Source organism: Xenopus tropicalis, chromosome 8, assembly GCF_000004195.4.
Source record: "Xenopus tropicalis strain Nigerian chromosome 8, UCB_Xtro_10.0, whole genome shotgun sequence".
NCBI lineage: Eukaryota > Metazoa > Chordata > Amphibia > Anura > Pipidae > Xenopus > Xenopus tropicalis.
Genome location: NC_030684.2, coordinates 71,999,328 through 72,026,088, shown reverse-complemented (window position 1 = coordinate 72,026,088; position 26,761 = coordinate 71,999,328). Strand labels below are relative to the sequence as shown.

At 39.0% G+C, this 26,761-nt stretch overlaps 1 protein-coding gene across 5 annotated transcripts; it reads right to left on the bottom strand.

Moving 5' to 3' along the window:
- Positions 1-26,240, bottom strand: LOC100486535. 5 transcript variants are annotated; one of them, XR_004219883.1, is made up of 10 exons: positions 25,688-26,240; positions 24,559-24,709; positions 21,644-21,697; positions 19,888-19,953; positions 16,502-16,672; positions 13,759-13,887; positions 13,467-13,523; positions 12,416-12,572; positions 4,266-4,637; positions 1-2,353 (listed from the first exon to the last, which is right to left on the bottom strand). XR_004219883.1 is itself a non-coding variant. In XM_012969103.3 (9 exons), exons 2-9 carry the CDS (start codon positions 24,688-24,690, stop codon positions 11,736-11,738), a joined length of 1,287 nt encoding a protein of 428 aa, XP_012824557.2. In that variant the 5' UTR covers positions 24,691-24,709; positions 25,688-26,226; the 3' UTR covers positions 8,102-11,735. The 5 variants fall into 5 exon arrangements, 4 of the variants coding, with proteins under 4 accessions (XP_012824557.2, XP_002938716.3, XP_004917076.2 ...); XM_012969103.3 differs by lacking the exons at positions 1-2,353; positions 4,266-4,637 and adding an exon at positions 8,102-12,259 and having other exon boundaries at positions 13,467-13,520; positions 25,688-26,226; XM_002938670.5 differs by lacking the exons at positions 1-2,353; positions 4,266-4,637 and adding an exon at positions 8,102-12,259 and having other exon boundaries at positions 25,760-26,226.
- Between the last annotated feature and the right edge of the window lie 521 nt (positions 26,241-26,761).

Genomic DNA, 26,761 nt, shown 5'->3' with positions numbered 1-26,761 from the left:
TTGTAAAGGCTGTTTTATAAGGTACATTTTTTAAATGTGAAATACAAGAGGAGAACACATGAACAAAGGAAACATGGTACTTGTACTCAAAAGACTGTAATATAATGTAACAACTCCATTATTGCCCTTTTACTGCACATTACTCCATAGCAAACAATTTTCTAACCAAGGGCTTACCAGCCAGATGTGACACTACAAGGTTTTGTATGACCCCTGTCTGCCCAAGGGCTCCACAGACTTCTTTCTCTAACATCATTTTAATTTTGACACTTTCAGTGTGCATTCATCTCTTCACTGTAATTTAAGCCTAATGTAAAAGGTGAAATAATTTAATTTCTGATTAGGAGAGCAGTACTACACTACCTGGATCAAAGGGGTAGATTTATCAAAATGTGAGAAAAATCGACCATTTTCTATTTACCTCTGTGATTTTTAGAAGCATATTTATCAAACTCTTGACTTTCACCCATTGATAAATACATTTATGAAAATCCCGTAAGACATTGCTTGTAATAGCAATTTATGCATGCATTAAAAGTATTTCTGTTTTATGGGGAAGAAACCCATATATCTGAAACTATTATGCATGTGCAAGGCTAAGCCTTTCCAAAGTATGACCAGGAAAGCCAGTTGGTGGCACTGCAGTAGAAACAGGGGTGCCTAACATATTGGCAACCCAATATGTGAATTTGGGGTTCATGATCCTTTAAAGGTGATGTGTAACCAAAAAACCTGTATCCAAATGTTTTTGCAGTTAAAAAGGCTGCTGGCAATCCCCCTTCTTCTTCTGATAACTATTACTGTGCTCTTGGAAAACATCACATTTGTTTACATCTCACTCCCTTCTATATTTGTAGTGGAGGCACTCCTGATGCAATGTGCCTCTAGTATTATCTGTTTCCATGCACACCTGTCGTTTCCTAAGGGAAACTCCACCTGCAAACAAAGACAATCTAAACAACATCACAAAATCATTTTATTGTCTTTTTGGTGTTGAAAACATTACCTTACATTGTACACATTTTTAGTGCTTCTCACCCTGCCAGTCTTGTAGTGCCTAATGGTGGCCGTACTGTGGCAACCTTTATGGTATCTGACTGCAGTTTACTAATGCTATACTTTTGAACGCACATGGGGGTGGCTAAACACTGATTTACAATACACATCAACCGCAATCAAATCATAGGAAGGCCTGTTTAAATTTCAAAGGTCAGTGGTGCAACTACAGAGCAAACAGACCCTGGAGCCATGAGGGTACAGGGGGCCTGAAGTGGTTGCAGTCACAGATGTTCCACATACACATAAAATTATGGGTGGCCTGTGATTTTGTGGGGGAGAGCGAGATTATTTTTTTTGCAGGGAAGTCTGGTGCCTAAAATTAGGCTCCTGGCAAAGGTAAGTACCCTGTGGGCAATGGTATGTGATTTACAATGTATCTGAAAAAGTTGCTACACTCAGTGGACCTTGGAAACCCCTTCCCACTGCACTATCTGCACCCCATGAAGTGGAAGGGATACACTCTGCTACACCTTGTAAAGAGTGACACCATCTGCACCCTGTGAAGAGAAAGGCTTCTTCCTTGTTACACTCTAAGAAGTTGAAAGGATGCCCCTTGCTACAGCCAGCATTGGAAATTGTAGTCTTTAGTGCTGTGATATATGGTGCCAGTAGGTGAGCAGCTGGAAGGTGGCATCAGCGGCCACTAATTCAAGGGTAATTATTATAATTACTACTGTGTTTCAATGTAAGAGTAGTGATCTCCTAGATTCAGTTCACATGCATATCAGGTCACAGTCACATTCTGATGATTTTGGATCGCAGAATACTCCATAGAGTGTTACTGTGCATGTACATTGACCAAGATTCTATACAGCCTAGAATCCTCCATAGACAGTTATTGTGCATGTGGATCCAATACATATACATATAAGGATGTGCACATTTGGTAATGGTAAAATTAGGATTGTATGTTAAGATATTTGTATTAATACACAAGCAAAATTCTTACCGCATTTCTTTAGCTTCATAATCTTGTTCTCTCAGGCTTTGCAAGAGTTGTAAGCATTGAAAGCTAACATACAAATATACACATTCTAAACACAAGCCATGGTATTATAATGATAGTCCCATAAAACAGGACAGAAAGTATATAAGGTGGAATTGCTTCTGTGTATCTCCTGTACACACGTTTATATTCACTGATTATTTGTAAGGTCCTTTGCAATATAAGTCTCAGGTAGCACAAAGCTTTTAGATGAACTTGTCTCATTGGGTCCCACTCTGGGAGTATGTAGCCTCTTTTCTTCTTGAGTTTGGCCTCTTCTGCTGTTGGGCTGTTTTTTTGAACAGAAGCCTGTATGTAGTGACATGAAACAACAGTTTTGGAATTTATAATTCTCAATATGTCTATGAAGATTCTCATTCATCCAGGTCATGATATACAGTATCTAGTAGAATTAAGTCTAAAACAACTGGACTTTTCTGAGTTTTTCTTGAAAACGTTTCACCACTCATCCGAGTGGCTTCTTCAGTTCAAATGACTGGTAGGGAATTCCCCGGTATTTAAACTCTTGATGGTAGTAGAGTCACAGACATCCAATCACAATGGTTCCATTGAACTTGTTCAGTTAGGTGTTAGCTGAAACTGACAGGTGTAAGAAGGTATGATCCATGGGGAATTCCCTACCAGTCATTTGAACTGAAGAAGCCACTCGGATGAGTGGTGAAACGTTTTCAAGAAAAACTCAGAAAAGTCCAGTTGTTTTAGACTTAATTCTACTAGATACTGTATATAATTCTCAAATTTTACCAAACTACTTTTATAATCTATATAATTTGGCAGATGTGCAGTAGAGTAAAGCTTGCTGAGTTTATTCTAATGCACATGCATGAAGGTAATCTGCACAAGGCAGGCCTGGGAAGCTGGGAGAAATGTAAGTAATAGTGCTTAGACAGTTAGCAAAAAGCTAATTATTTCACTGGGGGATGCCTTACATTTTGGCACCCCACAGTGAAATTCTCTTTATATGTCCTTTAATCACCAGATATTAAAGGTTGCAATATTTTAGCAAAATAAATAACAACACCTAAATATTGTCTGGGTTGCAGCTCCATTAGGGATAGTTTCACCAACGATAAAATTTATTTTCTTGCTCACCCAAGTTTATTTGCTCATATTTTTGTACTTTTTCATGGGAAAGAAAAAAAAAATTAAAGCTTTGCAGTCAGCCTGTCTGAACAATTATTTTCTTTTGACGTTGTGCAAGGTGGATATTGGACACGTTAAAAGAGAAGAAAAGTTATGATCAGCTGGAAGGGGGGAGGGGCAAATATTAGACAACCCCAGGTGATTATATTTACTTGATATACTGCCCAGGTGCATTTCTGTTGGAGCTCTACAGAGCGGTATTCTTATTATTTTTTTGTGCTGGGTGCACAGATTAAAAGGCCAAACTTTATGAAGATAAATGTGTGTGCGTCTGTCCCTGGCAACCAAAGAAAGAACCAGTAGAAGAAGAGGATTGTTCTTTGATGCTCCTTTATAAATACCCTGGGCTGGTGGTTTCAGGTAACACTTGGCACCTACCAATGATTTTAACTTTACTTACCTTTAGGTGGACACAAACTGCCTGATCTGACCACACACTGAACAAATGGATATTATTTGACTGGCTATACACTTGTATGGCTACCATCCAGCACTAATAATAGAAGCTGCAGCTCCGGCCGACAATGACCAGATTGTTGGCCAGTATACTTAAAACTGATCAAACTGGTTTTCCAAATCTGGTCATATACATGACTAGCATTAGTCGTAAGGTCTATCTGGAAGGACCTATATAACCAGTGTACAACATGGCATTTAGTAATTAATACTACAGAAAAACAAACAAAATAATAAAGATAAGGGAGCTGATGAAAATCTGTACTCAAACATCCTCTGAAAACAAGCAATGCGTTCCTCTCAAGATTATTTAAGTTTTGCTAGAGGCGGATAAGAACATGGAGATGTAAAATCCTCACTTATCTATTTAACCACTTGTAGGTCATAGACCCTATGGCACACTAGTGGTTAAATACATTGCTTTTAGCCTAGAAAACCTAAGTTTTCCGGTTAAACCCAATGTGTTGTTATGTTTGGTTTGTTATTCATTATTCAATTTATTGTATCCGACATTAGCAACTGGCAGCCTTCAAGATGTTACTTAACTACAGCTGAATATAACTTGCAACCTAGATTTGCACATTATGTTCATTTGCCTTACCTCACAGGTCCAGCTCCTCCTCATCCTCTTCCTGCAACAGAAGTTGGTTCTTTAGTGCCTGAGTTACTTCTGCCCAAGGCACAGTATGGTAGACTATGTACATTATTTCTCCAAAAAGGACCAGAAGAAAGACAGCAAGGAAGGTGAGAAATATTCTGTCAACCACATGCATAATCTTTGTCTTCGTACTTCGCTGCTCCCACGGGAGCAAATCTGGTGACTGTGTCGCCCTCGAGAGGATCTCAAAAGCATCTTCGTCTTCCTCACCAGAAGGTGAAGAGGGGGGCAGGAGCGGTGAGGAAGGCTCCTCACTGTCACTACTACTGGAGTCCATCAGAGAGGGAAGCAGATAATGGGAAGCTTAGAACAAAGCTTGACGAGAAAGGAAGAGGAAAGACAAATTGGGTAGAAAAAAAGAGAATAAGGGTACCAGGAGCACAGCAATTGAAGAAAACTATGAAAAGCAGAAAGAGACTGAAGGTGTAGCAAAGCTGAGATAATGCAAGAGAGACAAGGATAAGTAATAGGTTTCAGCTGCTGAGGCGAGACATTTACTAATCTATGAGCATGACACTGTCAGCAAGAAGGGGATTAGCAACTCAACAACACCTGTGCCACTACCCCCACTCTGCCTTAGCTCCTTCACTGCCTACTGTGCATGCTCATTTATTTATATTCCATAGCTATCTCTATATATATTATATTATGCAACAAATGGTTCCTGCTACAGAACACTAGAGGTTTCAGTTTTTACATTAAAGGAGAAGGAAAGGCTAAGTCACTTGGGGGTGCCAAAATGTTAGGCACCCCCAGATGACTTTAATCGTTTACCTTTTACCCCAGACTGGTGCCCCTTTTACCCCCCTGGTGCCCCTGGAGAAAACTGCACCAGCCCAGGGTAGCTGCAGCGAGTGTTTCCTCTTCCTTCTTAGCGCGCTTGTGCATGCGCAGTAGAGTGAAAGGTCGAACTTTAACAAAAAAGTCGGCTTTTCACTCAACTGCACATGTGCCGGCCCAGGGATTTTTACAACAGAAGGAAGAGGAAACCTCGCTGCAGGTACCCCAGGTTAGTGCGGTTTTCCCCTAACACCAGCCCGGGGTAAAAGGTAAGAGATTAAAGTCACTTGGGGGTGCCTAACATTTTGGTACCCCCAAGTGACTTTGCCTTTCCTTTTCCTTTAAGTAACCAACACAAAGAAGTACTTTAAACAGTAAGTAAGAGTACTTTATGTAGTAAGGCTAATGTTCTACAGGGAATTGCTGCAATTTTTAAAAAGCAGGTTCCAGGTAAAGGTCGCTTAGTTTGTCTCAACATAGAGAATATAAATCGCCAGTAGTTAAACCAATGATACTACTTCAAATCGCTTATTGCTCTGAATCGCTATGAGACCCTTTTGCAAGCAATTTTACAAAAATAGCATTGTCATTCAAAACTACTGGAATCGCTGAAAGTAAAACCCACTGAGCGGGAAGTCGCTGTGATTTCCCTATTGCACTGAATGTAATTTCTAATTGTTGGCGGGGAATTTGAGACCTGGATTTGTGGGAAATAGAATCGATCCGTTGTTGAAATCTCTAGTAATCGCTTATTAGCAACTTATTGCTGGAACTTGCTTTTTAAAAATCAGTGACTAAATCTCTCTGTGGGACATTAGCCTAAGTCCTCAACACTAAAAGTAGTGTGTCAGTAAAACAACTGATATATAGTAAGTGTACTGTACAATCATGATATTGATCTAGATTGTAAAATCTATAGCAGAGTGAAGAAATCATTCAAGTTATATATTGCTATGAAAGCATTAATGGTCTGTCCCTTTGTGTTCTCTGCATTGCTGGTTCTGAGTCTTGAATCAGCACAGAAGAAGCCAGCTCATCCCCATACATCAGTTCAATTGCAACAATGTCTTGCATGTTCTGTGATTAACAGGCTTGCAAGGAGGCATGCAAGGAATTGTGGAAACTGGAGTCTTTGCTGGAGGAGAACTGCAGTGCAGTTAATAGAAATTAACAAATATTACTTTAGGTAGCAACGGTACTTACAAATAACTTTAAATAACATAAAATGTTAATCCATGTAAAGTATTTTTTGGGTTGAGTACTGCTTTAAAACAGGTGTGATGTCGTTTCCATAAGCACACAAAGCTTTATTACCCTGAACATCTGCTATTTAATCTTTTAAGTGCCAACTATTACAATTATCTGTAAATGTAATTGATATTGAAAGCAGTCTTTTATATTGTATTGGAAGTTCTGACATGTAAACTTCTGAATTTTAAAAGAATCCCATCAGAAAAAACATTTTAGACAGCAGAGCCAAAACCCCAATAGTAAAGTGACCCTAGAATAAGGTAAATGGGTAAATATGTATCTATTCAAATTGATGGCAAGGGTGTCATTTTTCTATGAAACTTTCATTCTATGACTCAAAACATTCAATTCACAGAATCTTGCTTCCAACTTGTTCTATGGTACAAAGATAAGACATCATGGGGTCACGTGTGCAACTTGTCTAAAGGTGCCCATACACCTTCAGATCCGCTCTCTTGGCGATGTCGGCAAGCGAGCGGATCTTCTCCTGATATCCCCCACCTACGGGTGGGTGATATCGGGAGAATCCAGGCTAATTCGATCGTTTGGACCTGGGGCCAAACAATCGAATTATAACGACGGGTATAGGCGGTCTGGGGACCACATGAACGAGCCGATGTGGTCCCCAATCCGACTAGATTTTTTTAACCTGCCCCATCGACATCTGGCCGATTTCAGGCCAGATATTGGTAGGCAGGCCCATTGGTAGTGCCCATACATGGGCTGATTAGCTGCCAAATCGGTCTAAGGCACCCATATCGGCAGCTAGAATTGACCCGTGTATGGGGACCTTTACCCACAGAAACCAATCACCTATTCAAGGGAAATCATCTGGTTTCTATGGGTCACTAAATATGAGCAAACTTACGAATCTTAATGCATTGGCTACTGGCAAAATGCTGCCTATGTTTTAAATGAAGGGTACAAGTTTAATTGTTGTTGGTTTTGGGATTATTGAATTAGATGGTTCATGGCACATGGGAAGATTGTCACCCGTGGTAATCTGTGCTACCACAGATGACAAATCTCTCAAAAATGTAGAAAAAGTAATGTGTTTTACAAAGGTAAGGCATTTTTGAGAGATTTGTTAGCTGTGCTAGCTGGTTTAATTGTGGGAAACTGCCTTTTTATTATGCATTTTCTCATGATTAAGCTGGATCACTGGAAGTAATATGTTTTACTTGTTGTGATCCAAAGGTAAGTAAAGGGGAAGGCATTTTAGGTGACATATCTCCCCGTCTACCATGGTCCTAAAGGTGGCAATACACTAAGATTCGCTCACTTGGCGAGGTCCCCAAGCCAGCGTATCTTCTCCCGATATGTATGGGTGGGCGATATTGGGCTAATTCAATTTTTCAGCTCTAGACCAAATGACGAATTAAAACTGCAGGCATAAGTGCCATTGGTCCGGCAAACCTGCTCTAAACAGATTGAAACACACTGACTACAAGTTCAGATTTATAGCTCTGAATTTTAAGGCTGTACATTTGCTATTTAACCAGCAGTTCTTGATGCGCAGTTTGCCACAGGGACATAAAGGGGTACTGTGCGTGTCTCTGACCATAATTCCTTAAGGGTTAAGATCTCTATTTTCAAGGCAGTGCTATGTGTGTAGCATGAAGCATATGAATAATATTTGTTTTCAGATGTCTTTCACTCCATGAAATTACAGAAACAGATATATGTGGCCTCTCATATAGGGTTATACACCAGAATTTTAGAGCACCAGGTAGACACGCTGGAATGCGTTTGTGGAAAAAGTGCAAAAGTTTATTTAGAAATGATATCCCATATAAACAGTCTGTTAAGTTATTTGTAAATGAAGTTGCCACTGAAAGCAGTTTTGTCTGCCCCTTTCTGCACTGTTGGTTTTGACTCAAAACAAAGCGGACATGAGTTCTTCTGCCATCTTGTACATCCTCATCCTTAACTTTTCCACTCATGGCAGAATAAGTGTATACAGTAGCTAAACAGATGCCTTGCTTTAGACATATGGGATAACATATGGGTTTATACAAGAGCTGTAGAAATGATCTTGCTAGAAGCTAAGCAATATTCCCATCCATAAGAATGCTTAATTCTATTCACCTGCTAAACTATTGAAACAGTTCTGTAAACCAGGCCACTATAACAACATATGGTAGACTTGTTCCAAATATTCATGTCAATAAGACTTAACATAATGATCACTCCAAAACAACACTTAAATCTCAAGATGTTTAAATGTAGGTGTTTGAAATGCACAAGCTGAAGTAGACACAATTTAAGTTAAGAAATGTGCTACATTTAGTTCTATTGCAGAAATGTAATCAATTTATTACAGAAATTAGCAATATTGCTAGAAGCAAATAAGAACAGAATTAACTGGATTATGACAAATTAAAGGCTAAAGAAGCCTTACAGAAGCTGCCAACCCCACATTGATGCAAATTGTTCAGACAAATCCACAATAGCTTGACTGGTCTCAGCTGGCTCTATTTTATGGCCAGTTCAATATGTTATAAGGCAAAAGGTACACTGTTTCTGAAACCCCCTGGCTTGAGACCCAAAACAAAGTAACCAGTCTATAACTCATTGTCAACACAATAGCTGCTAGGCTGACTACTGAACTATTGTAACAACTCACATTTCGGCTCCCAGGTGCAGCTGAAGGTTTGCAAAGGTACTAGCTGTGCAAGCGATGAGGCAAAGGAGTGCATGCAAGGGGTTTAAGTAACCTATGCCTGATGCTGATAGGATGCGTGGCCAGTGCATATTAACTCATTCCTCACCAGCCAGCCAACAACTCACCCTACAATCCTAACAATGGTACCATCCCCATGGCCCATCCAACCAATTTTTGGCTACATATCATTCAGGCAGTTTAAAAAAACTCCAATTGGGTGATGTGGTCCTCTTACAATGGTTCTCCATAGGCCCCTGTTATGGTATGATTTTTGACCCAGGGTGCCAGATGATGAGATTATACCAATTTGGCAAAGCCAGATAATAGGCAAATCATGTAAAGAGCCTCTTAGGTGTTGAGGTTATATTGTTGTTGCAACAATATGCTGTATAATACCCTGTATTTTATCTTAGATTATCCTTGACTGTATACTTTGGCATTTACAGATATACAGCGATCAGTGATGGACAACCCCTTAATCAAATGCCAATGCTTTCTCATACTTGTATGCATTCAGGGGTGCTTTGAAGGACTCTGATACCATCCCCTCACCCTTCCATGCTAACTTTTTTTTGCATTGGAGTGGGCTGAGTGGCCCCACACTGCTAATGAATAGGTATGGCAATTGTGCTCTCTGCACTAGAGGACCAGAATTCCAGCTCTTACCAGAGGTGGCTTATTACGCCTAGTAACTTGACGAACACTACCACCCGAGGAAAGTTTATCACAGCCACTCATAGCAGAAGTGGCAATGTGAGCATCCACTTTTTTCCCCCCACAAACACTCCACCAGCCGATATATAAAAATATCTCTGCAGAAATATGAAATAAAGAATTTTATTAATTTGGGGGAGTTGTTTTCTCTCCTCCTCCTGGGTACCGCCACATTTTCAATTTAGAATACCCAGCATGCACCTGTTGCTTTGAAGTACTAGAAAACTGACCTTTAACAGCTAAGTAGGGAAACTTACAGTGATCCACTACTTTTCTGATTGTTGAGACTCCAAAACTGAACCTTTTGCTAATACTACTCTGAGATATCAATTTTCTGTATGTGTGACCCCCAGACAGCCACCAGCCGTGTCTCTTTCCTGCTTGTCCCCCACCACTGATAGTGTTAATTAAAGCTTGTCCACAAAACATACATGCCTGTATTAACATTATCACTGGCATTATCACTGGCAGGGACAAGCAGGAAAAAGTCGCTGGGGAGTGCAGATTGGAACCTGTACAATTAATTTCTAATAGAATTATATTGCAAAATAGGTGCATATGCCATACAGTAGACAAAAATCAATTGAAATATTTAGCATTCAGGGCCCCATTCCTGTTGCTAACTAATTGAAGGTAGCAGTTTTGTTTCTCAATATGGTTCTGGCAAGAAGTTTTGTTACACATATACTGTGCACTGGTGCAAATGTATTTCACTAAGTCCTGCTCTTAACTATAAGTCCAAATTAAAGCCCTCAACCAGGGGTATTTCTGGGGCTGCTGCTGCATGCTCCCACAACTTGTAATTTATTAACATTTAATTAACTTTTTTTGGCAGGTCTGTTGAGTACCACTGAGTCCTATGTAGTCTTAGAATACCAGAGGAATAGAATAATCAGTGACAGCCTGTCCTTCACACATTTTCAAGGGGAAGTTAACCCCGTCATTGTTTTCTATTTCACACATTTTAAAGGAAAAGTTAATCCCATCATTGTTTTCTATTTTACACAGCTCATTATTGTTTTCCAAGAATTAACAACTGATGCTCCTAAAATGGCCGCTGGAGCAATTCCTGTTCTGGAAAAATAAAGAGGATTCATGGAAATGAACGTCCGTTTAAACTCTAATTTTTGAAACAGTATATTGAATTTTTTCGAGTTTTAACAATACTTTTGGATAGAAAAATTTGTGATTTTCAAAACTTAAACTCAAAATTTTTGTATGACCAATAACAGCATTATTGTGACATTTTATAAATACAACAATCATCAAGTTTAATTCGAATTTTTACCATGTCCAGTTTATATGACTTTGAAGGCCAGAAAAAAATTAATTTTAGTAAATCAGCTCCCTAATGTGTCTTACATATTTGAATTCTTCTAAATTATTGCTGTAACCAGTAACAATTTGGGCAAGGATTTTGACATTCCAATGGGCAACAGAACTGTATCTGGCAAAGATACATGTGCTAACATATATCCTGAACTTGGGACACACCAATGGTTATATTGGTTTAAAAGCAGCTTGAATTAGGAACTGCCCAAGAATAGACACTGGATAATCCTGCTGTAAACGTCACAAAAAATGGGCAAATAGTAGAAATCAACAGTCAGGGTTTTGTGAATTTAAGGCACAGCCCTTTTCTGTCTGCAGAAAAGCTGTAGCTGGACAAGGTGACACAGGAAGGGATTGTGATACTTCTATGCAGCATTGTGGCAGCACAGATGAAAATTCTTCCCTTAAACTAGCCTCATATGAGGTCTTCTCAGTATTCTGAAAATCACTTGATTGTCTTTATGTACAGGCAATATTTTGGGCAAAGACTTGGTTACTGTAATGCTGCCAGGAGAGACTAGCTTAATTGAAATATCCTGAGTCTGAGTAACAATGTTGTTGGCCTGTGATCTCGTAGTACAATCTGTATCATGCAGACATCTTCCAACAGACACAACAGAAGACATATTTTGTTTAGACCTTTCCATAGAGCAAACATGAGATGAATCCCTTTAAAACTGGCCTGTAGATAGGTCACGGTGAGTGTCCTGCTGAGGCTGCAAGGATGTGGAGGTAGGCATGTTCATTTGTAGGTGACATGAAGGTTCATTGTGGCAGTTAATCATAGTGCATGATGTTTGTATTTCTTGTTTGGGAAACTCTAAAGAATTCTCAGAGGGTGTGTCCCTTTGGGGTCTATAAGAGCTCAAAGCTGGTGATGCACAAATTTCATTTCTAGAAGATATCATTGTAACTAGAGGCTGCAAAATTAAGCCAAGTGTATGGATTTCAGCAGACACCCCTGCAATGGCTGCCCTAACCATCTCTGCCCCTTCGCGCATCTCAGTTCTTGCTGCTGCCAACTCTCTTGTCAGTTGGTACTTTAAATCAGCCAGACCCTGAATAATATTGTCCCTAAACTCATTTTGTTCCATTAATCGTTCTTCAGTTGGATATAAAGGCTGGGAAGGACTTGATTCAGGGGGTTCCTCCACAACCCAGTGTGTCACTGCAGTGTCATCAGATGTGTTAATGACTTTTAAAACAAGAGAAATAGAGAGGTTAAGATCCCTGGTATGATTTTAGGTAAATGATCATGTTCAACAGTTTATAAGTATGTATAAAGGCATATATGACCATATATGCTTTAAAATAAGATTCAAATATGAATAGAATAACTGAATGTGCTTACTTTTAGAAGGCCAGCTGGAATTATGTGACTCACAGCTAGCATACTGAGAATTCTGTGTACTGGAAGCTTTAACCTTTTCCACCTCCACTGAACAATTATCCTGAGGGGAAATGCTGGCTGGCCGAATGTCCTGGGACTCCTGAACAGTGGCTTGGATCTTAACAAAAAAATTGCAAATACAGGTAGTCATATACAATACAAATAATTTGTCTATTAACTTGAGATCCTAACCCAGAAATTCAGGGTTCGACTTCTAATTCTCTTACAAATGTAGAATGTAAGCAGTACCCACAGGTGGACTTTTCTGAAAAGATCTGTGGTTTATGTTTCATTATGTCATTCCATGAACAGTCTTACCTTAAACAATTTATTATATTAAGGTACACTGCTGCATATACAACTAGCACCATACAAATTAACACATATTTAAACATACACACTCTGAATGGGATCAAATGAACAGAAAGTTTATCATTATAATGCAGTTCCTCATCATTCCCTCTTTTATCAGTGTACCATATAATAGCTAATACCATACACTGGCATATACGGTTTCAATCAGAACTGATCCCCAGACTGGCAGATTTATATATCCATAATACACTGATACTACTTAGGAATGGTGGACTCCATATATAGAATAATCCTATTTTCATATTAATTAAACTGTGCATGTACCGCCAGCTTAAGATAGTGGTCCTTTTTTTCCAGGGAACCAAATTTAGTTATAGGCATTTTTTCCAGGGACCCAAATTTAGTTTTAGGCATAGCTTTGTGAGCCTGAAAATACATATTAAATTACTCATTTAATGGCTATTTTCTATTCTATAAAAAAAAAATAATGCTACTATATTCAGGGAGATCATAGAGACCATGAAAAAAATGTAGGCCTATTTCTGGGCCCCAACCCAAAGGTAAAAATCTTCAGGGTATGTATTCACGTATCTATGCTCTGGATTAAATGTGCCATGGAATCAAGGAGATTTAACAGAGTTAAAGTGACTAGGAAGTTACAGAAGATTTACTGGTAAAAGGTAATATGCAAACTTACTGGCTTAGGTTTTCTTGTCTGCTTTATCTTCCTTGGTCTCCCTCGCCCTTTTTTTTGCTTAAGGTCAGCATTGTTATTGGCAAAGAAGTAAAACACACAGAAACAGTGAAAACAATATATTTAGCTGAATTGCTATAACAGATGTTATATTTTGTCCTGTAAAAAATAACCTAGGAGATGTTTAGTATCCAAGAAAATTGAGACTTTATGCTTTATAAAAAAAAGTCATATAAGAGTACATGTTTTCATTCAAGTTTCTTCTATTCCCCTCTTTTGTCACTGCAACACTGACCTCTGTTCCAGGCTCTACTCCATTCACTAATTTCACTTTTTTATTCATCAGTTCTGTGTTTTGAAGTCTTCCTCTTTTTGGCAGAGAACACTCTGACAAGATTGTGGATAATGCAGAATTGTCTTTGTTCTGCAGAGGATGATAAAAAAAACTAAATATAAGGCACCACTTAAACCCTGATACAAGTGAATATACATTGTGTGCCTACATATGTAGGTAGCAAAGATTAGGAACTTGAAATGTACATACGTACAAGTTAGAATAACATAAATAATAAAAAGGAGCAGTCTGTAATGGTGCATTTTGGTGCAACAGTAGATAGCCTGTTTTCCAGTGCAACTGACCCATTATAATAATGTGAGGGCCATTCAGCACTCCCAAGGCTGAATTTCTGGGCTGCTTTACAGATTTTTATTATGTGATTGAGAGATATAGTGAGATGAATTTCAGATCAAGTGTTTAATGCCTCTTTACCACTTCCTTTAAAATAAGCATTTTTAAGTAGACTTATTTGGTTTCTAAAACTATAAATTAAAGCTGAGTGTGGATGCCTAAATGGGGCATTGACTGAAAGCCTTGACCAATAGAAAGCTATCGACTTTTTAAAAATCCACTCCCAGTAAACATTACTTTGAACAAAATTATATTTTTTTATAACAGCAGACGAAATGTCACTATATAATGTTGTAATGAGAAAATGTTTGGTTTGGTGTGTAAATAGTTTCAATACATGCCCATTCTTTAAAATTCTGTTAAATATTTGTGTTCTGTGACTTTGTTCTGGCAATTATTAGACTATGAATATACAGATGTTCTTGAAATACAGCTTATATACCTCTTATAAACTCCTCCCTTTCCCCAGCTACAGCCTGTTAGGGTTTAAAGGAAAGAAAGGTAAAAACTAAGTAAGCTTTATCAGAAAGGTCTATGTAAATACAGCCATAAGCACTCACAGAAACGCTGCACTGACTTCTCTGTCAAGAGATTTCTTGTGTCTGTAATTCATGTGCCAGAGACATGCAGCTCTCTGCTCTCTCCAGCTCCCCCCTCCCTCAATAATGCTATGAACTCACCCCCCCTTAGGAATGTGGATCTGAGCCAATCAGCAGGAAGCTGACAGCTGACAGGAGTGAGGCATTATGGTAACTTTCTTTACACAGCTCAGCGTTTTTTCTTCCTGTTTGGCTTCTGATCATCTGAACAGGTGAAATATGGGGAGACTTAAGGGCACTATTGCGACAGCTGAAGGTATGCCTGCAGCTTGAGATTAACTCTTTATTAGCCTTCCCTTCTCCTTTAAGATTAGGGGTGATTCATTACATATTATCAGTGGAATGCTGATTTATTTTGATTGTGCTCACAGGGATCAGGTGTTTAGTTCAAGAAAAAACAAAACCATTCATATTTCCTAATTAAAACAATAAGCATAAAGTATTTTAAGCACACGCTAATGTTGAAAATGGGGGTATAATGTCCTTTTAATTTATTTCAGAAGCTGCTCTGTGATTTTCTTTTACAAAGCTAGATTGCTTTTATACATTGAACTAAAACTTGGACTTAGAATGAACCTTGCAACATAGAAGGAGGACATGTTGTGATCACTTTATGATTATCAAATGTTTTTTTTAAAGTGAACCTGTCACCCAGACATAAAAAGCTGTATATTATGCTCTTTTCAAATTAAACATGTAACCCAATGTCATTTTTTTATTAAAGGACAAGTAACACAAATATTTTACATTAAACACATGCCTTCAAAACATTTTTATTAGCAAATTTATCATACAGAAATATTCATATCTTAAATAGATTTTAAATAATAACCTTACCAAGTATTGATAAGGCTCAGGCAGCAGCTCCAAAACTTCCCCCTCCTCCCCCTCCCTCTTCCTGTACAATCTCTGCCGCGCTCCGCTCACACAGACATCTAAACAGAGCAGAAGCTAAAACAGCATTCACTGCTCAGTCCTCTCCCTGAACCAGCATGAAAAAAGCTGTAAATCACCTTCAAAGCATTCTTCTAAATCACTAGAGAATGCAGGAACTGTTTGTAACCGGAAGTAAATCAGTCGCCACATCGCTGTTTTTACTGTGCCCTATGCATACAAGGTAGTGTCATTTATCCAATAACAACTTAGGATATGGCAACTTTTCTATGTTACATGTGTGACTAATTACCAGATAAGGCTGCCCAAAGAAGTTTCTAAAAGTATGGTCATCTTGGATTGATCTAACTATCTAAGCATAACCTCATCACAACCCAACTCTCCCCAGTGGATGTGGCCCTGGTAGAGGCCCCCTCCCTGCTAAGAACATTCACAGCCCTGACCCTCTAAATAACAACACCAAAGACAAATATGGATATTGGTAAACTTTATTTAACAAGACACTGTGTTTGCATATGCACCCTTAGTTATGTTTCTTTCTTTCTATGTTCTCTTTCTGTACTTATTCCTTGTTTTATGTTATGATAAATGGGCTAAAATTACTAACATGATTCCAAAGCTAGGCATGTAAACACCTTCTGTAACATAAATTATGTCACAAATTGATGTTTACAAATTTTAACATATAATGGGCATATTGGAATTGCATTGTTATCCACTCTGGAAAATACTGAGTGGATATTAATTATTGTTAAAAAAAACTCTCAGTTAAATAGATGCACAAACTAGTTATCTTATTTATTTCAGTCTGTTTTCATTCTCGCATTTCTTTGCAATCCATTCACCGTTTTACTCACCTCAATTCCAGGCTCTACTTCTATATTTGTAACTTTTTTAGTTATCAGTGGCAGTTTGGTTTTTCGAGGTCTTCCTCGTGCTCTTTTTGGCACAGAAGGCATTTGGGAAGACACCGCTTTTACTTGGGATCGACCAACATAGATTGAGGATGAGGCAGAATTGTCTTTACCCTGCATAGAAAAAGTGAAGTCAAGGCATCTCCCACCCTCCACTACAAGTGTATGGTATATTAATTGCATAATGTTCATATGTAGACACAGATATGGCCTCTATTCGAAATGCTTGGAGCCTGGGGTAATACAGATATGGGTTATTTCAAGTAATATCGATACTTAAATAAATCCAACACAGCATTGTGTTGCGACCAATATGGATTAATGTAATTTTGTTACCATGATGTTCAAGGTACCGTTTTACTATTACAGAGAAGAAGAACAAAATTTTTAAAAATTAGGATTGATTGCGTAAAATTGATTTATTGGGATGTAGCCCTTTTTGTAATTTAAAGCTTCCTGGATATCAGGTTTGTGGATAAAATATTGCATGCCTATATAAAAATATATACACATTTTAAGGAGAAGGAAAGGTGGAATCACTAATACGTACCTAACATTTTGGCATTCCCAAGTGATTGTATTCACTTACCTAATACCCCCAGCTGGTGCTCCTGTTAGCAAAAAAACGCACCATCCTGGGATACATGCAGGCCAGTGATCCTTTTCCACCTTCTTTCGTTGTGCCAGCTCTGCATGCGCAGTAGATTGAAAGCTGCACTTTACCAAAGAAGCTGGCTTATTGACTCTACTGCATATGAATGGGCCCTGGGATCACAGCGAAAGGAGAAGGAAGAGGATCACTTGCCTGCATGTACCCCGGGCTGGTGTGATTTTCTGCTAATAGGAGCACCAGCCTGGGGCACCAGTTAAGCGATCTTAATCACTAGGAGGTGTCTAACATTTTGGCACCCCCCCAAAGATTTTACTGCCAATACATTAGTGCAAACTAGAACTCTAAATTTATTCTGCAGAAAGCTTTACCATACCGGAGTAAAAAACCCTAGAAGCTCCCTCTGTTAAAAATAGTAGCTTCCGTGCTGCAGCTCTAGCTGCTGGTAGCTCAGATTACACAGCACATTTGGACGTTGAGATGGGAGAGGGAGCAGAAGAAGGGAGAGGGAGAAAGGAGAGAGCTGTGCAGACTCGTTTCGTGCCCTAAAGGATTTTTCTGAGAGAAGGAAGTCTGATACCGAAGAACATGTGTACACAAAATAAATCCTGTGTTTCTTTAGATAGAGGACTCAGTGCAGCTTTTCTGAGTGCTTTTGGCTGAATTTACATAAACCTTTCTGATAAAGCTTACTTATTTTTTACCTTTCCTTCTACTTTAAAGAACTTGAAATGTCCATGGGAAATAATAGATAAATAATAATTAGTGCAGCCTGTAATCGCGATTGGGCAAAAGTAGACACCCTGTTTTCCACTGCAACCAATGGTATTCCTGATAAAAATAATGCATGCCAAGTTGGGACATATATACACAAAACATGAACATAGAAGCAGTCATGTTTGAAAAAGTGGGTGAAACGACCAATCATATGTAATTTTACAACTCTACGTAACATTGGGATATCTCCTTTCCTGACACAGAGGACTATGAGATCATGTGTGAAAGGACCACCAGTGTAAACAATGGAGACACCAAATGAGCAACACATATTGTCTTCTTGATATGTTGGCACTGGATGGCATATGTTGGCACATTTTGGAAGTTTGCTGGTAGGCTTGGTTTCAATTCACCAATAAACACAGTAATGCTGCTCTGAGTCCTCTGTCAAAAGAAACATGGCATTCCTTTGCTTCAATTGTGAACACATGGGCTTCTGTATTAGATCTCTTTTTCTCAGCTTAAACATCCCAGGCACGGGCTTGAGCCTGCGCAGCTTGCTCATCTCTCCCTCCTCCCCTTTCTGCTGTAATATGAGCCCAGAGCTACACAAGGGTGCAGGAGAAGCAAGGGATGTCACACCAAGCTAATTTAGCAGCTGCTTTCCAAAACAAACACAAAGAGCTTCTAGGGCTGTTTACTCAGGTATGGTAAAGCATTATACAGAATAAATATTGTGTTTTAGCTTGCCTTGTTGTGGCTAATCTGTTGGGAAGAAACTGTATAAGTACCTTTCCTTATCCTTTAAGTGCAAGCAAATATATCTTTCTGTTCCAAGACACTATACAGACTTTGCATATTATCCGAATGATATCCAGTTGTGTGTCCTTGAACAGTAACAGATTCCACACTGAGGAGGAGGAGGCGGCATATGGATTTAAGGGTGTGTCTTAATATGACATAATATAACTCTTTCACATATAAATGAAGGGTGATATCCCTACAGTGAGCACCAACTAGTGCTGGGCGGTATACCGGTAAAAACCGATCACCGGTTTTTTTTTTTTAAACCGATATGAATTTTTTACATACCCCCATACCGGTGTGCGCGCTTCCTGGTACTACTTCCGGGTGCGCGCGTGACGTCAGCGCGCTCGTGACGTCAGCGCGCACACTCTACAAAAGCGCCATCGCTAGGAGGCATCACTCAGAGTCGGACCGTGGTGACCGAGTACTTCAGCGGAAAGCGGTTATTGCCAGGTTTACAGTGATTGTTCTGATACAAACACACCAAAGAAGACAGGCCACGTTGGTCTGTTCCAAAGGTTTCTGTTTACTTACTGCAGGGTGAGCCTGTCACCCACTTTAATGTTTGGGGCTATGACTATGGTGCTTGGATCGCCACAGTCATCAGATAAAAAATGTCAAAATAATCCTGTCTCTGTCACCAAATAAGCAGGCCTGGACTGGGATTTAAACTATGCCCTGGCATTTAAAGTACACATAAGCCCAAATATCCCCACCAGCTCATTAATAGTGACTATTTATGGCATCTTAAAGCAGCCCCTCTGGCATTAGCCCAGAATTCACAGGTTGCTAGTCTGAGTGGTGACAGGCATGTTGGGGAGTTTTGACCATTGTTTTTTTCTTTCTGCTTTAGTCCTGGCCAGCTTGCTGTATGGGGGGCAATGTATTGGCACTGTCTTTGGGAGGAGGGGTGGCCTGCAAACTATTTAGGGGCCCTGGCCACCAATATTTATTATTTATTTATATACCGTCAAATACCGTTATACCGATATAATTTTGAAAAATACCGTGATATAAATTTTTGGTCATACCGCCCAGCTCTAGCACCAACCATTTGGATCTTTGCTGTGCTATCACCATTAATGTGAGTATGGTCTTAAAAACTCTTGTTCACTTTAAATTATGTACGTTCACTTGTGCAAGTATTGGAAACACTTGTGAAATAGTCCTAAAGAGGTATGTAGTAAACCCTTACCTCTGTAAATCCTTGACCCCTTGATTTACTACTTTTATTTTTTATTAGTTTTATGTGTGCAGCCACCTGCCAAAGAGACAGAAATTTCTGTGTTAGTGTGAGTCAGTGAACGCAGTGGTTTTCAAACTTTGCAACATGAGTCAGCTGAAACAACAATGGTGTCAGGACCTGCCTGTATTGGAACTCTGGACTCTGTTAGGCAGGTTCTGCATTACCTCACTGAGCCACCAGAGACCTTGGGCATCCAGCCCTGAACATTGTTAACCCCTCTTCTTTGCTTCTGTGTCTATGTTCACCTTCTCCTCCCTTAATTAGCCCAGGTGGTTGCAATCAGACAATTAACGGGCTTCATAAGCCTTTTACAAGCAACCACTGGTTGCTTGATCATTGAGCCTTTTTTGCGATCCAGTGTCCTTACCTGCCTGACTCCTGCCCGCGTACCAGCCTGATTCCGTTCACCTTACCTTGTTCTTCAACTCCTGTCCCTGACCTCTGTTGGATCTCCCGGTATTGACCTCGGCCTGATTATTGGACTTTCCCTGTCTCCAGCCTGCCCCTGACCACTGCCTGTTTTTCCAGACCCTCCTTGTTTGCTGCCAGTCCAGACCCTCTGCCTGCTTTCCGGATTTGTTTTCATCTTCTGCCTGCCTCTGACCACTGGCCCGTTGTAAGGACATTCATATTTCTTATTGCTCTTTTTTCATTTAATAAATCATGTTTCAGCAACATAACTTGTTTCCTGCCTAACAACAAGCGCAGTACCCCCTTTATCCTTATTACACAGCATATAAGCTCCTACCTGCCAGCCACCCACCTGTGGCTGCTCCTGACAAATGGTTTTATATATCTATTACCTTGCTATTTGCAGGCCTGTATTTGTGGCAAGGCCACAAAGGCCCAGGCCTAGGGTGTAATAAACATAGGGGCGGCCCGCCGCACGCAAATTTTTAAATTTTGCTCCCATACGGAGCAATGGGGACTTCTCCCCACTGCTCCGTATGGGAGTTTTAACTTTGGCGCATGCGCATTTGCATGGCGTGGGGGGGGGGAATGGTTGTTTGCACTGCAGGTGTGATAAGGGGCGCCACATGTAGAAATCCGGTGCTGGCTATTTGTCATGTAGGACAGCAAATAATCGTTCAAGCTGGACTTCCACGAAAATCTAAGACTTCAAATTAGTTTTCAAGCCAAATACCATATTAACTTGCTTTCAGGGTTGCCCATAGCTATATACATTGTTTTGATTCTCAGGGTGCCTCTGTGTGTATCAATGGATATGCGTACATTCCCATCCATAGATACTCAGCCAGGGATATAGCATGCACATGAGAGGATGATTTGAGATGACCTGGACAGAGTGGCTGTCAAGCACCTACCAGTGCAGGCCCAGGAGGGCATATCTTTTTCATCTTAATGCTACTGTTCACCCAGACCCATTCATCAGCACTCTAGATATGGTACATTAATTACTAAATCAATGTTTATTTTGTCTTTAGTTTCACTTAAGAAAGGGCGTTACATATACTGGCCCAAATAACATTCCTTGTCTGACTTATATGTTTCTGCCTTGGCCTTGGTTTAATTAACACTCTTTATGATCAGTAAAGTTGGTGTCAGTTTTGCTGTCCATGGCAGATGACTCCTCACAGATATATCAAAGAAGGCTCACTTTCATTAATATGTATACATTCAGATAAACAAGATAATGTATGTATTATGCACATTTTGTTCCTATGCAGAAAGTCTGATGCCTTACCTCTGCCAAACGCTTTATTCCTCTTCTGTGCCTCAGAATACCATTAGCTGATACCTATCAACAATTGAGAAGAAGCATCTGTAAAGCAGTGTAGGAGCTGAAAAAAGGCAATTGGGAAGTTGACTTCTTGGGTGAGCTTTAGTGGAAAACATGTTGTTAGTTACCAATTAAGACTTGCTACTGTCCTATAAGCTAGTGTTTTTTTACATTAAAGTACAATACTTTAGTATACAAAATACTTAAGGAGTTAACTACAGTACCTTCTCTAGAAAGAATTCTCTGCTTCTAATAAAATCAGCAGAATTTCACAAACAAATGTAACTTCATTAAATAATTCTTGAAAACCCCTAAGCTACCAATTATATAAATGTGTAAGAGGGAGATAAAAACAAAGTACCATCTGATGAAATGTAAATATAAATGTCAAAATGGAAAGGAAGCACAGTAAAGGTGGCCATACACGGACCGATTTTTTACTTACAAACGACCGATTCCCGAACGATCCGATGCTATCGTTAAGTTATCGTATAGTTGGTGGTGTACGAACGATCGTCGGCCCACTAAACGAGCCGACATTATCGTCCCCAAAATCGATCGGCCAGGTTTAAAAATTTTGGTCGTTTAACGATAAAATCTGCCAGTTGGTGTGAGTGTCAGACATTTGTCTTTCAACGATTGTTCTCTGCGCATGTCACGATTGCCAGCAGCGGAAGTCAACGACATCGATCGTACGTAGATGTACGATCGTAGGTATTTTACGATAATGATGCGACAAAATCTTTCCCGAATTATCGTTGCCCGTGGATGGCATATCGTATGGGAACTCGATCGCCATACGATCGTTTGTCGATATAATCGTTCATCGCACAACGAGCGAAATCGCCTCGTGTATGGCCACCTTTACACTGCATAAACCACCTACCACCATTCTTTAGTTTTTATTAGCTTTATAAATGCAGGGGCCTGAAGGAAAGACAGAATGTGTGATAGTGAGAAAATAGAAAGCTGTCACAAACATATGAAAAGTTCCAACCAGACTGATTCTTTTTGGAGTACCCCTATATTATTTAAGGGCCTGCTCAGTCAAATATCATCTTCTAGAAGCTAGACAGTCCTACGGCAGCTTGCATTGTGTTTCAAAATGTGTCCAGGGCCTTCCTCACTGTAACAAGGTTATAGATATATAAACACATTGGTGTATCCATAATGCTGCTATTGTTTACAGAAAAGTATTACAGGTCACCTGCTATTCAGACTGCTTGGGACCTGGAGTCTTCTGGATATAGAGATCTTTCTGTAATTTGGATCTCCATACTTTAATTCAACAAAAAAAAATGTAAACATTAAATAAACCCAATAGGATTGTTTTGCCTCCAATAAGGGTTAATTTTATATTTGTTGGGATCAAGTACAAGGTACTGTATATTATTACAGAGAAAAAGAAAGGCATTTTTAAAAATCTGAATTATTTGATTAAAATGGAGTGTATGGGAGATTGTCTTTCTGTAATTCGGAGCTTTCTGGATAACGGGTTTTACAGATAATATATCTCATACCTGAGACTAGCAAACGATTTGCATGAATATTTTTTTTTTTAATTCATCCCCATCTTAAATTTACCAGAGGGCTCCAACACTCCAAAGCAGCTCATGGAGGGTTCTCCCAGAGTTGGGGGCAGCATGTTCCATCTATCTGTTTGCATTTACAGCTGCTTGTGGACTGCTGAATTGACCCTGTTGGCTTTGGCAAGCACTTCCGGCGTACATTTTGCTGTATGTGGCAGATAACTCAGAAAACACAAGATAAACAGAAGATCCTTTTTTATTAAAGAAGAAATCTCATTAAATCAAATGTTTAATATAAAAAAAAATTAAAAATCCATATAAGCTTCATCTCAATGAAGTAAAAATTTTAATAAATATAATAAATCAAAATTCTGTACAGTCACTAGAAATAATCAAGTCAGTCTACACTATGCCCCCCTCAGCAAACTGTTCAGCTACATGTAGACTTTTGTGTTCTTTAGTTTTCTGGGACAGTCAGCTCCAATAGATCAATACATCATAAGTGTGTGATTCATTTGTCTACTTTAGATAATGTGTTTAAGCCAAATGTACAGACAAACAAAAAACGAAAAAAAAGCACTCAGACACAAAACCTGCAGAGGAAATGCAGACAGTAAGAAGCGGAAGTACAGCCCTGTGTGACATTAGCCTAAGGTGTGACTCAGTAGTGGCACTCAAAGGTTTGTATCCTGTGTAGAAACAGCTACCTTTGATTTGATCATAATATCATAATTTACAATATGATGAATTACGTTTTCATTTTTCCCATTTGCCTCCTCTTCTTGTCCCCTTTCAGCTTTTTATACTTTACTGTCTGAACAAAATAATGCTTCCTATTTTATGCACATTATTTGTGCCAATAGGTATATATCTAAAATGTGGCTGAATTTAATCAGAAAATACATCATAAAACATATAAATTTAAAAACATACATCAATAAAGCTAAATATAATAATAGTTTGCAGAAAGCTGGTGTTTCTATATATTAAACCAATAGTTTAAAGTGCACCATCCAATAAATGCTTTAAGGCAATGAAGGTTAAAAATTCACTTATTTATTTTTCATAGAGAGGGTGGCGTACATGTTTAAAAGGTTACAGATATATAAATACTGCTTTCCCATAATTGCCATAAGGGTATCACATATATAGGCTCAATAAAGGGGGCTTGTACCAAAAATGTGTTTTGTCTCTTCTTACCAAATCTTCAAATGTAACTGAACCTATTTCCAAAAAGCCTTTGTACGGTTTCTTTCAACTGTCTGGTGCTCTCTCCTGTACTCCTTAACCAGTAATGTTACTCTTCCAGTACCATTTTTAAAAAAAAATTTCATCCAGCATCACACTCACCACTTTCGTTTTTTTTGTGCTCCCCAAAGGCCTTCCTCTACCTCTCTTCTTCGGTATCTCCACAGATTTACCAAGGTAACCGTTATCCATCTTGACCTTGATGTGGCTCATTTCCACATTACCAAGGCTCATTGTGTTTATCACCAAAATCCTGCATAGTACAAACCAATATTTTAGTGGTTTAAAGAGCACTGTAATTCCAAAAGCTAATGAGTTAATAAATTGGCCTCCCTTTTTTTTATAGTTTCGAATAAGTTACCTTACACTTCTTTTCAGCTTCCAAATGAAATTCTATTGTTTCTACCTCCTTATCTGCCGTTTCAGCCCTGAAGGTTAGTGGTGGGTCTGACGATCGCAGATCGCCACGTGTGTGGCCACCTTAAAGGTGTAATCTCTATTCAACTGTGCTAGTATTACATTAGAATTACTTGCAATTGTTACTTTTTATTACTTATCTTTTTTTTCTTTTCAGGCCTTTTCCTATTTATCTTTCAATTTGTCATTCAAATCACTGCCTGCTTAATAGAGTAAATTTGCCTCTAGCAACCAGATAGCTTCTGTTATTTTTTAAACTGGACTGCTGCTTAGGAAAAAGCTAGATAAGTAAAAAATAAATATCTAATTTCTTCTAGTAAAGCTGGTCACACTGCAGTTGTACTGAAATCACAATAAATATTGTATGATAATTGCCAATATTTATCTTTTGCAAAACAAAAGATAATCTAAGATCCAAAAAAGAAGAAAAAAATCTAAATGTAAAAAAACAACCTCTATCATCAATGGAAAAGAATGCGCTCGAGAAATAAATATCTTTAGTTTCCTTTTATGTGATATATAAAGCATTGCAGAATATGTTGGCATTTTGTGTGTAATAATAATAATAATAATAATTACTAATAATCAATGATCTAACTTAAGGATCCCGTAAAGGAAACAGCAAAATTCAATTTTATTTAATGTCATTTAAAAAATATTTATGCCAACTTTATACAGTTCACTTTCAAAAGCTGTAATAACCTATTCATGCATTTGTGTAAATCAAATTCACTTTATTTTACGCAATGTATTCATTGGTATATGAGCTCAGTTCTGAACAGATGTAACTGTAAACACACATACAAATCCAAACCTTTGAATCAGCTAAGAAGAGCTCTGCTTGATGCGACACAGCTCAGCCTTTCTTCAGGTATACAATACCCACCTACAACCCGTCCTTTCCCCGCAGCAAACTAGCCATTCGCTTTTCTTTTCCTCACATCACTTCCGGTTCCTCTATATGCCCCTCCACGGCCGTGGCTGCTGGCGCCTTTGTTGATAGCCGTAACAGGAGAGCTTGAGGCGTAGTGGAGTTAGGCAGCGGCTAGTGTTTAGGGCTGACACCACCCCAGCTGATTTGTCCTACCCTTTGCTTTTACATGAAATATAAGAATATGTTTTTGGCAATAAACGCACTGTTAGCGCGACAGGTATATCGTGTGAGCGGAGTTATGACACCAGCGTTGGTACATAAATCAACGCCTAATTAGGGAGATTATATTTGTTTGGTTTCCTGTGCTGAATATCATATGGTGTGGTATTCTTTCATTCTGTAAAAAAAAATCATGTTATTGAAAGGTCCAATACATTACACACTATTAATAGGTTTAGTGTAATTGCAATATATTCTTATATCAGTGCTGGTTGTGACTTCTAAAACAATGAAACAAAAGCCAGTTGAACAGAACTGATGGGTAATTTACCCTTTAAAATGGTATGTCGGCGAGTCGACCGATATCGCAGGAAGCTGCTGGTATCGCCCGACTCGCCGATCGGACCAGTTTGAAAATTTTGATCGGGTGCCATAGAAGGTGCCTGACCAAAATCTCCCTTCAGCGCTGAATCGGCAGAAGGAGGTAGAAATCCTATTGTTTCTACCTCCTTACCTGCCGATTCAGCCCTGAATGGTGTGTGGCGATCTGTCATCGTCAGATCACCACATGTATGGCCAGCTTTAATTCCATTTTTCTTAATGAAGTAACAGGGTTAACCCTTTTGAAATACAAAATAACAAAACCGGTATTATCTTTATTGTCTAACTTAGATAATCATAGCAAGCTTTCAGAATGTTTTTGTTCCTTTTTCAGACTAAATGATGTTATTAATGGCAGCAAAATTAAAAGGAGAGGGATAATCACTGGGGGTGGATAATCACTGGGGGTGCCAA

Coding starts and splice junctions, on each gene's coding strand:
- LOC100486535 (XM_002938670.5), bottom strand. CDS start 24,690: ATGAGCCTTGGTAATGTGGAAATGAGCCACATCAAGGTCAAGATGGAT. Junction 21,698..24,558: donor GCACAAAAAAAACGAAAGTG/GTGAGTGTGATG, acceptor AATTGTTGATAG/GTATCAGCTAATGGTATTCT. Junction 13,524..13,758: donor GAGTAGAGCCTGGAACAGAG/GTCAGTGTTGCA, acceptor GCTGACCTTAAG/CAAAAAAAAGGGCGAGGGAG.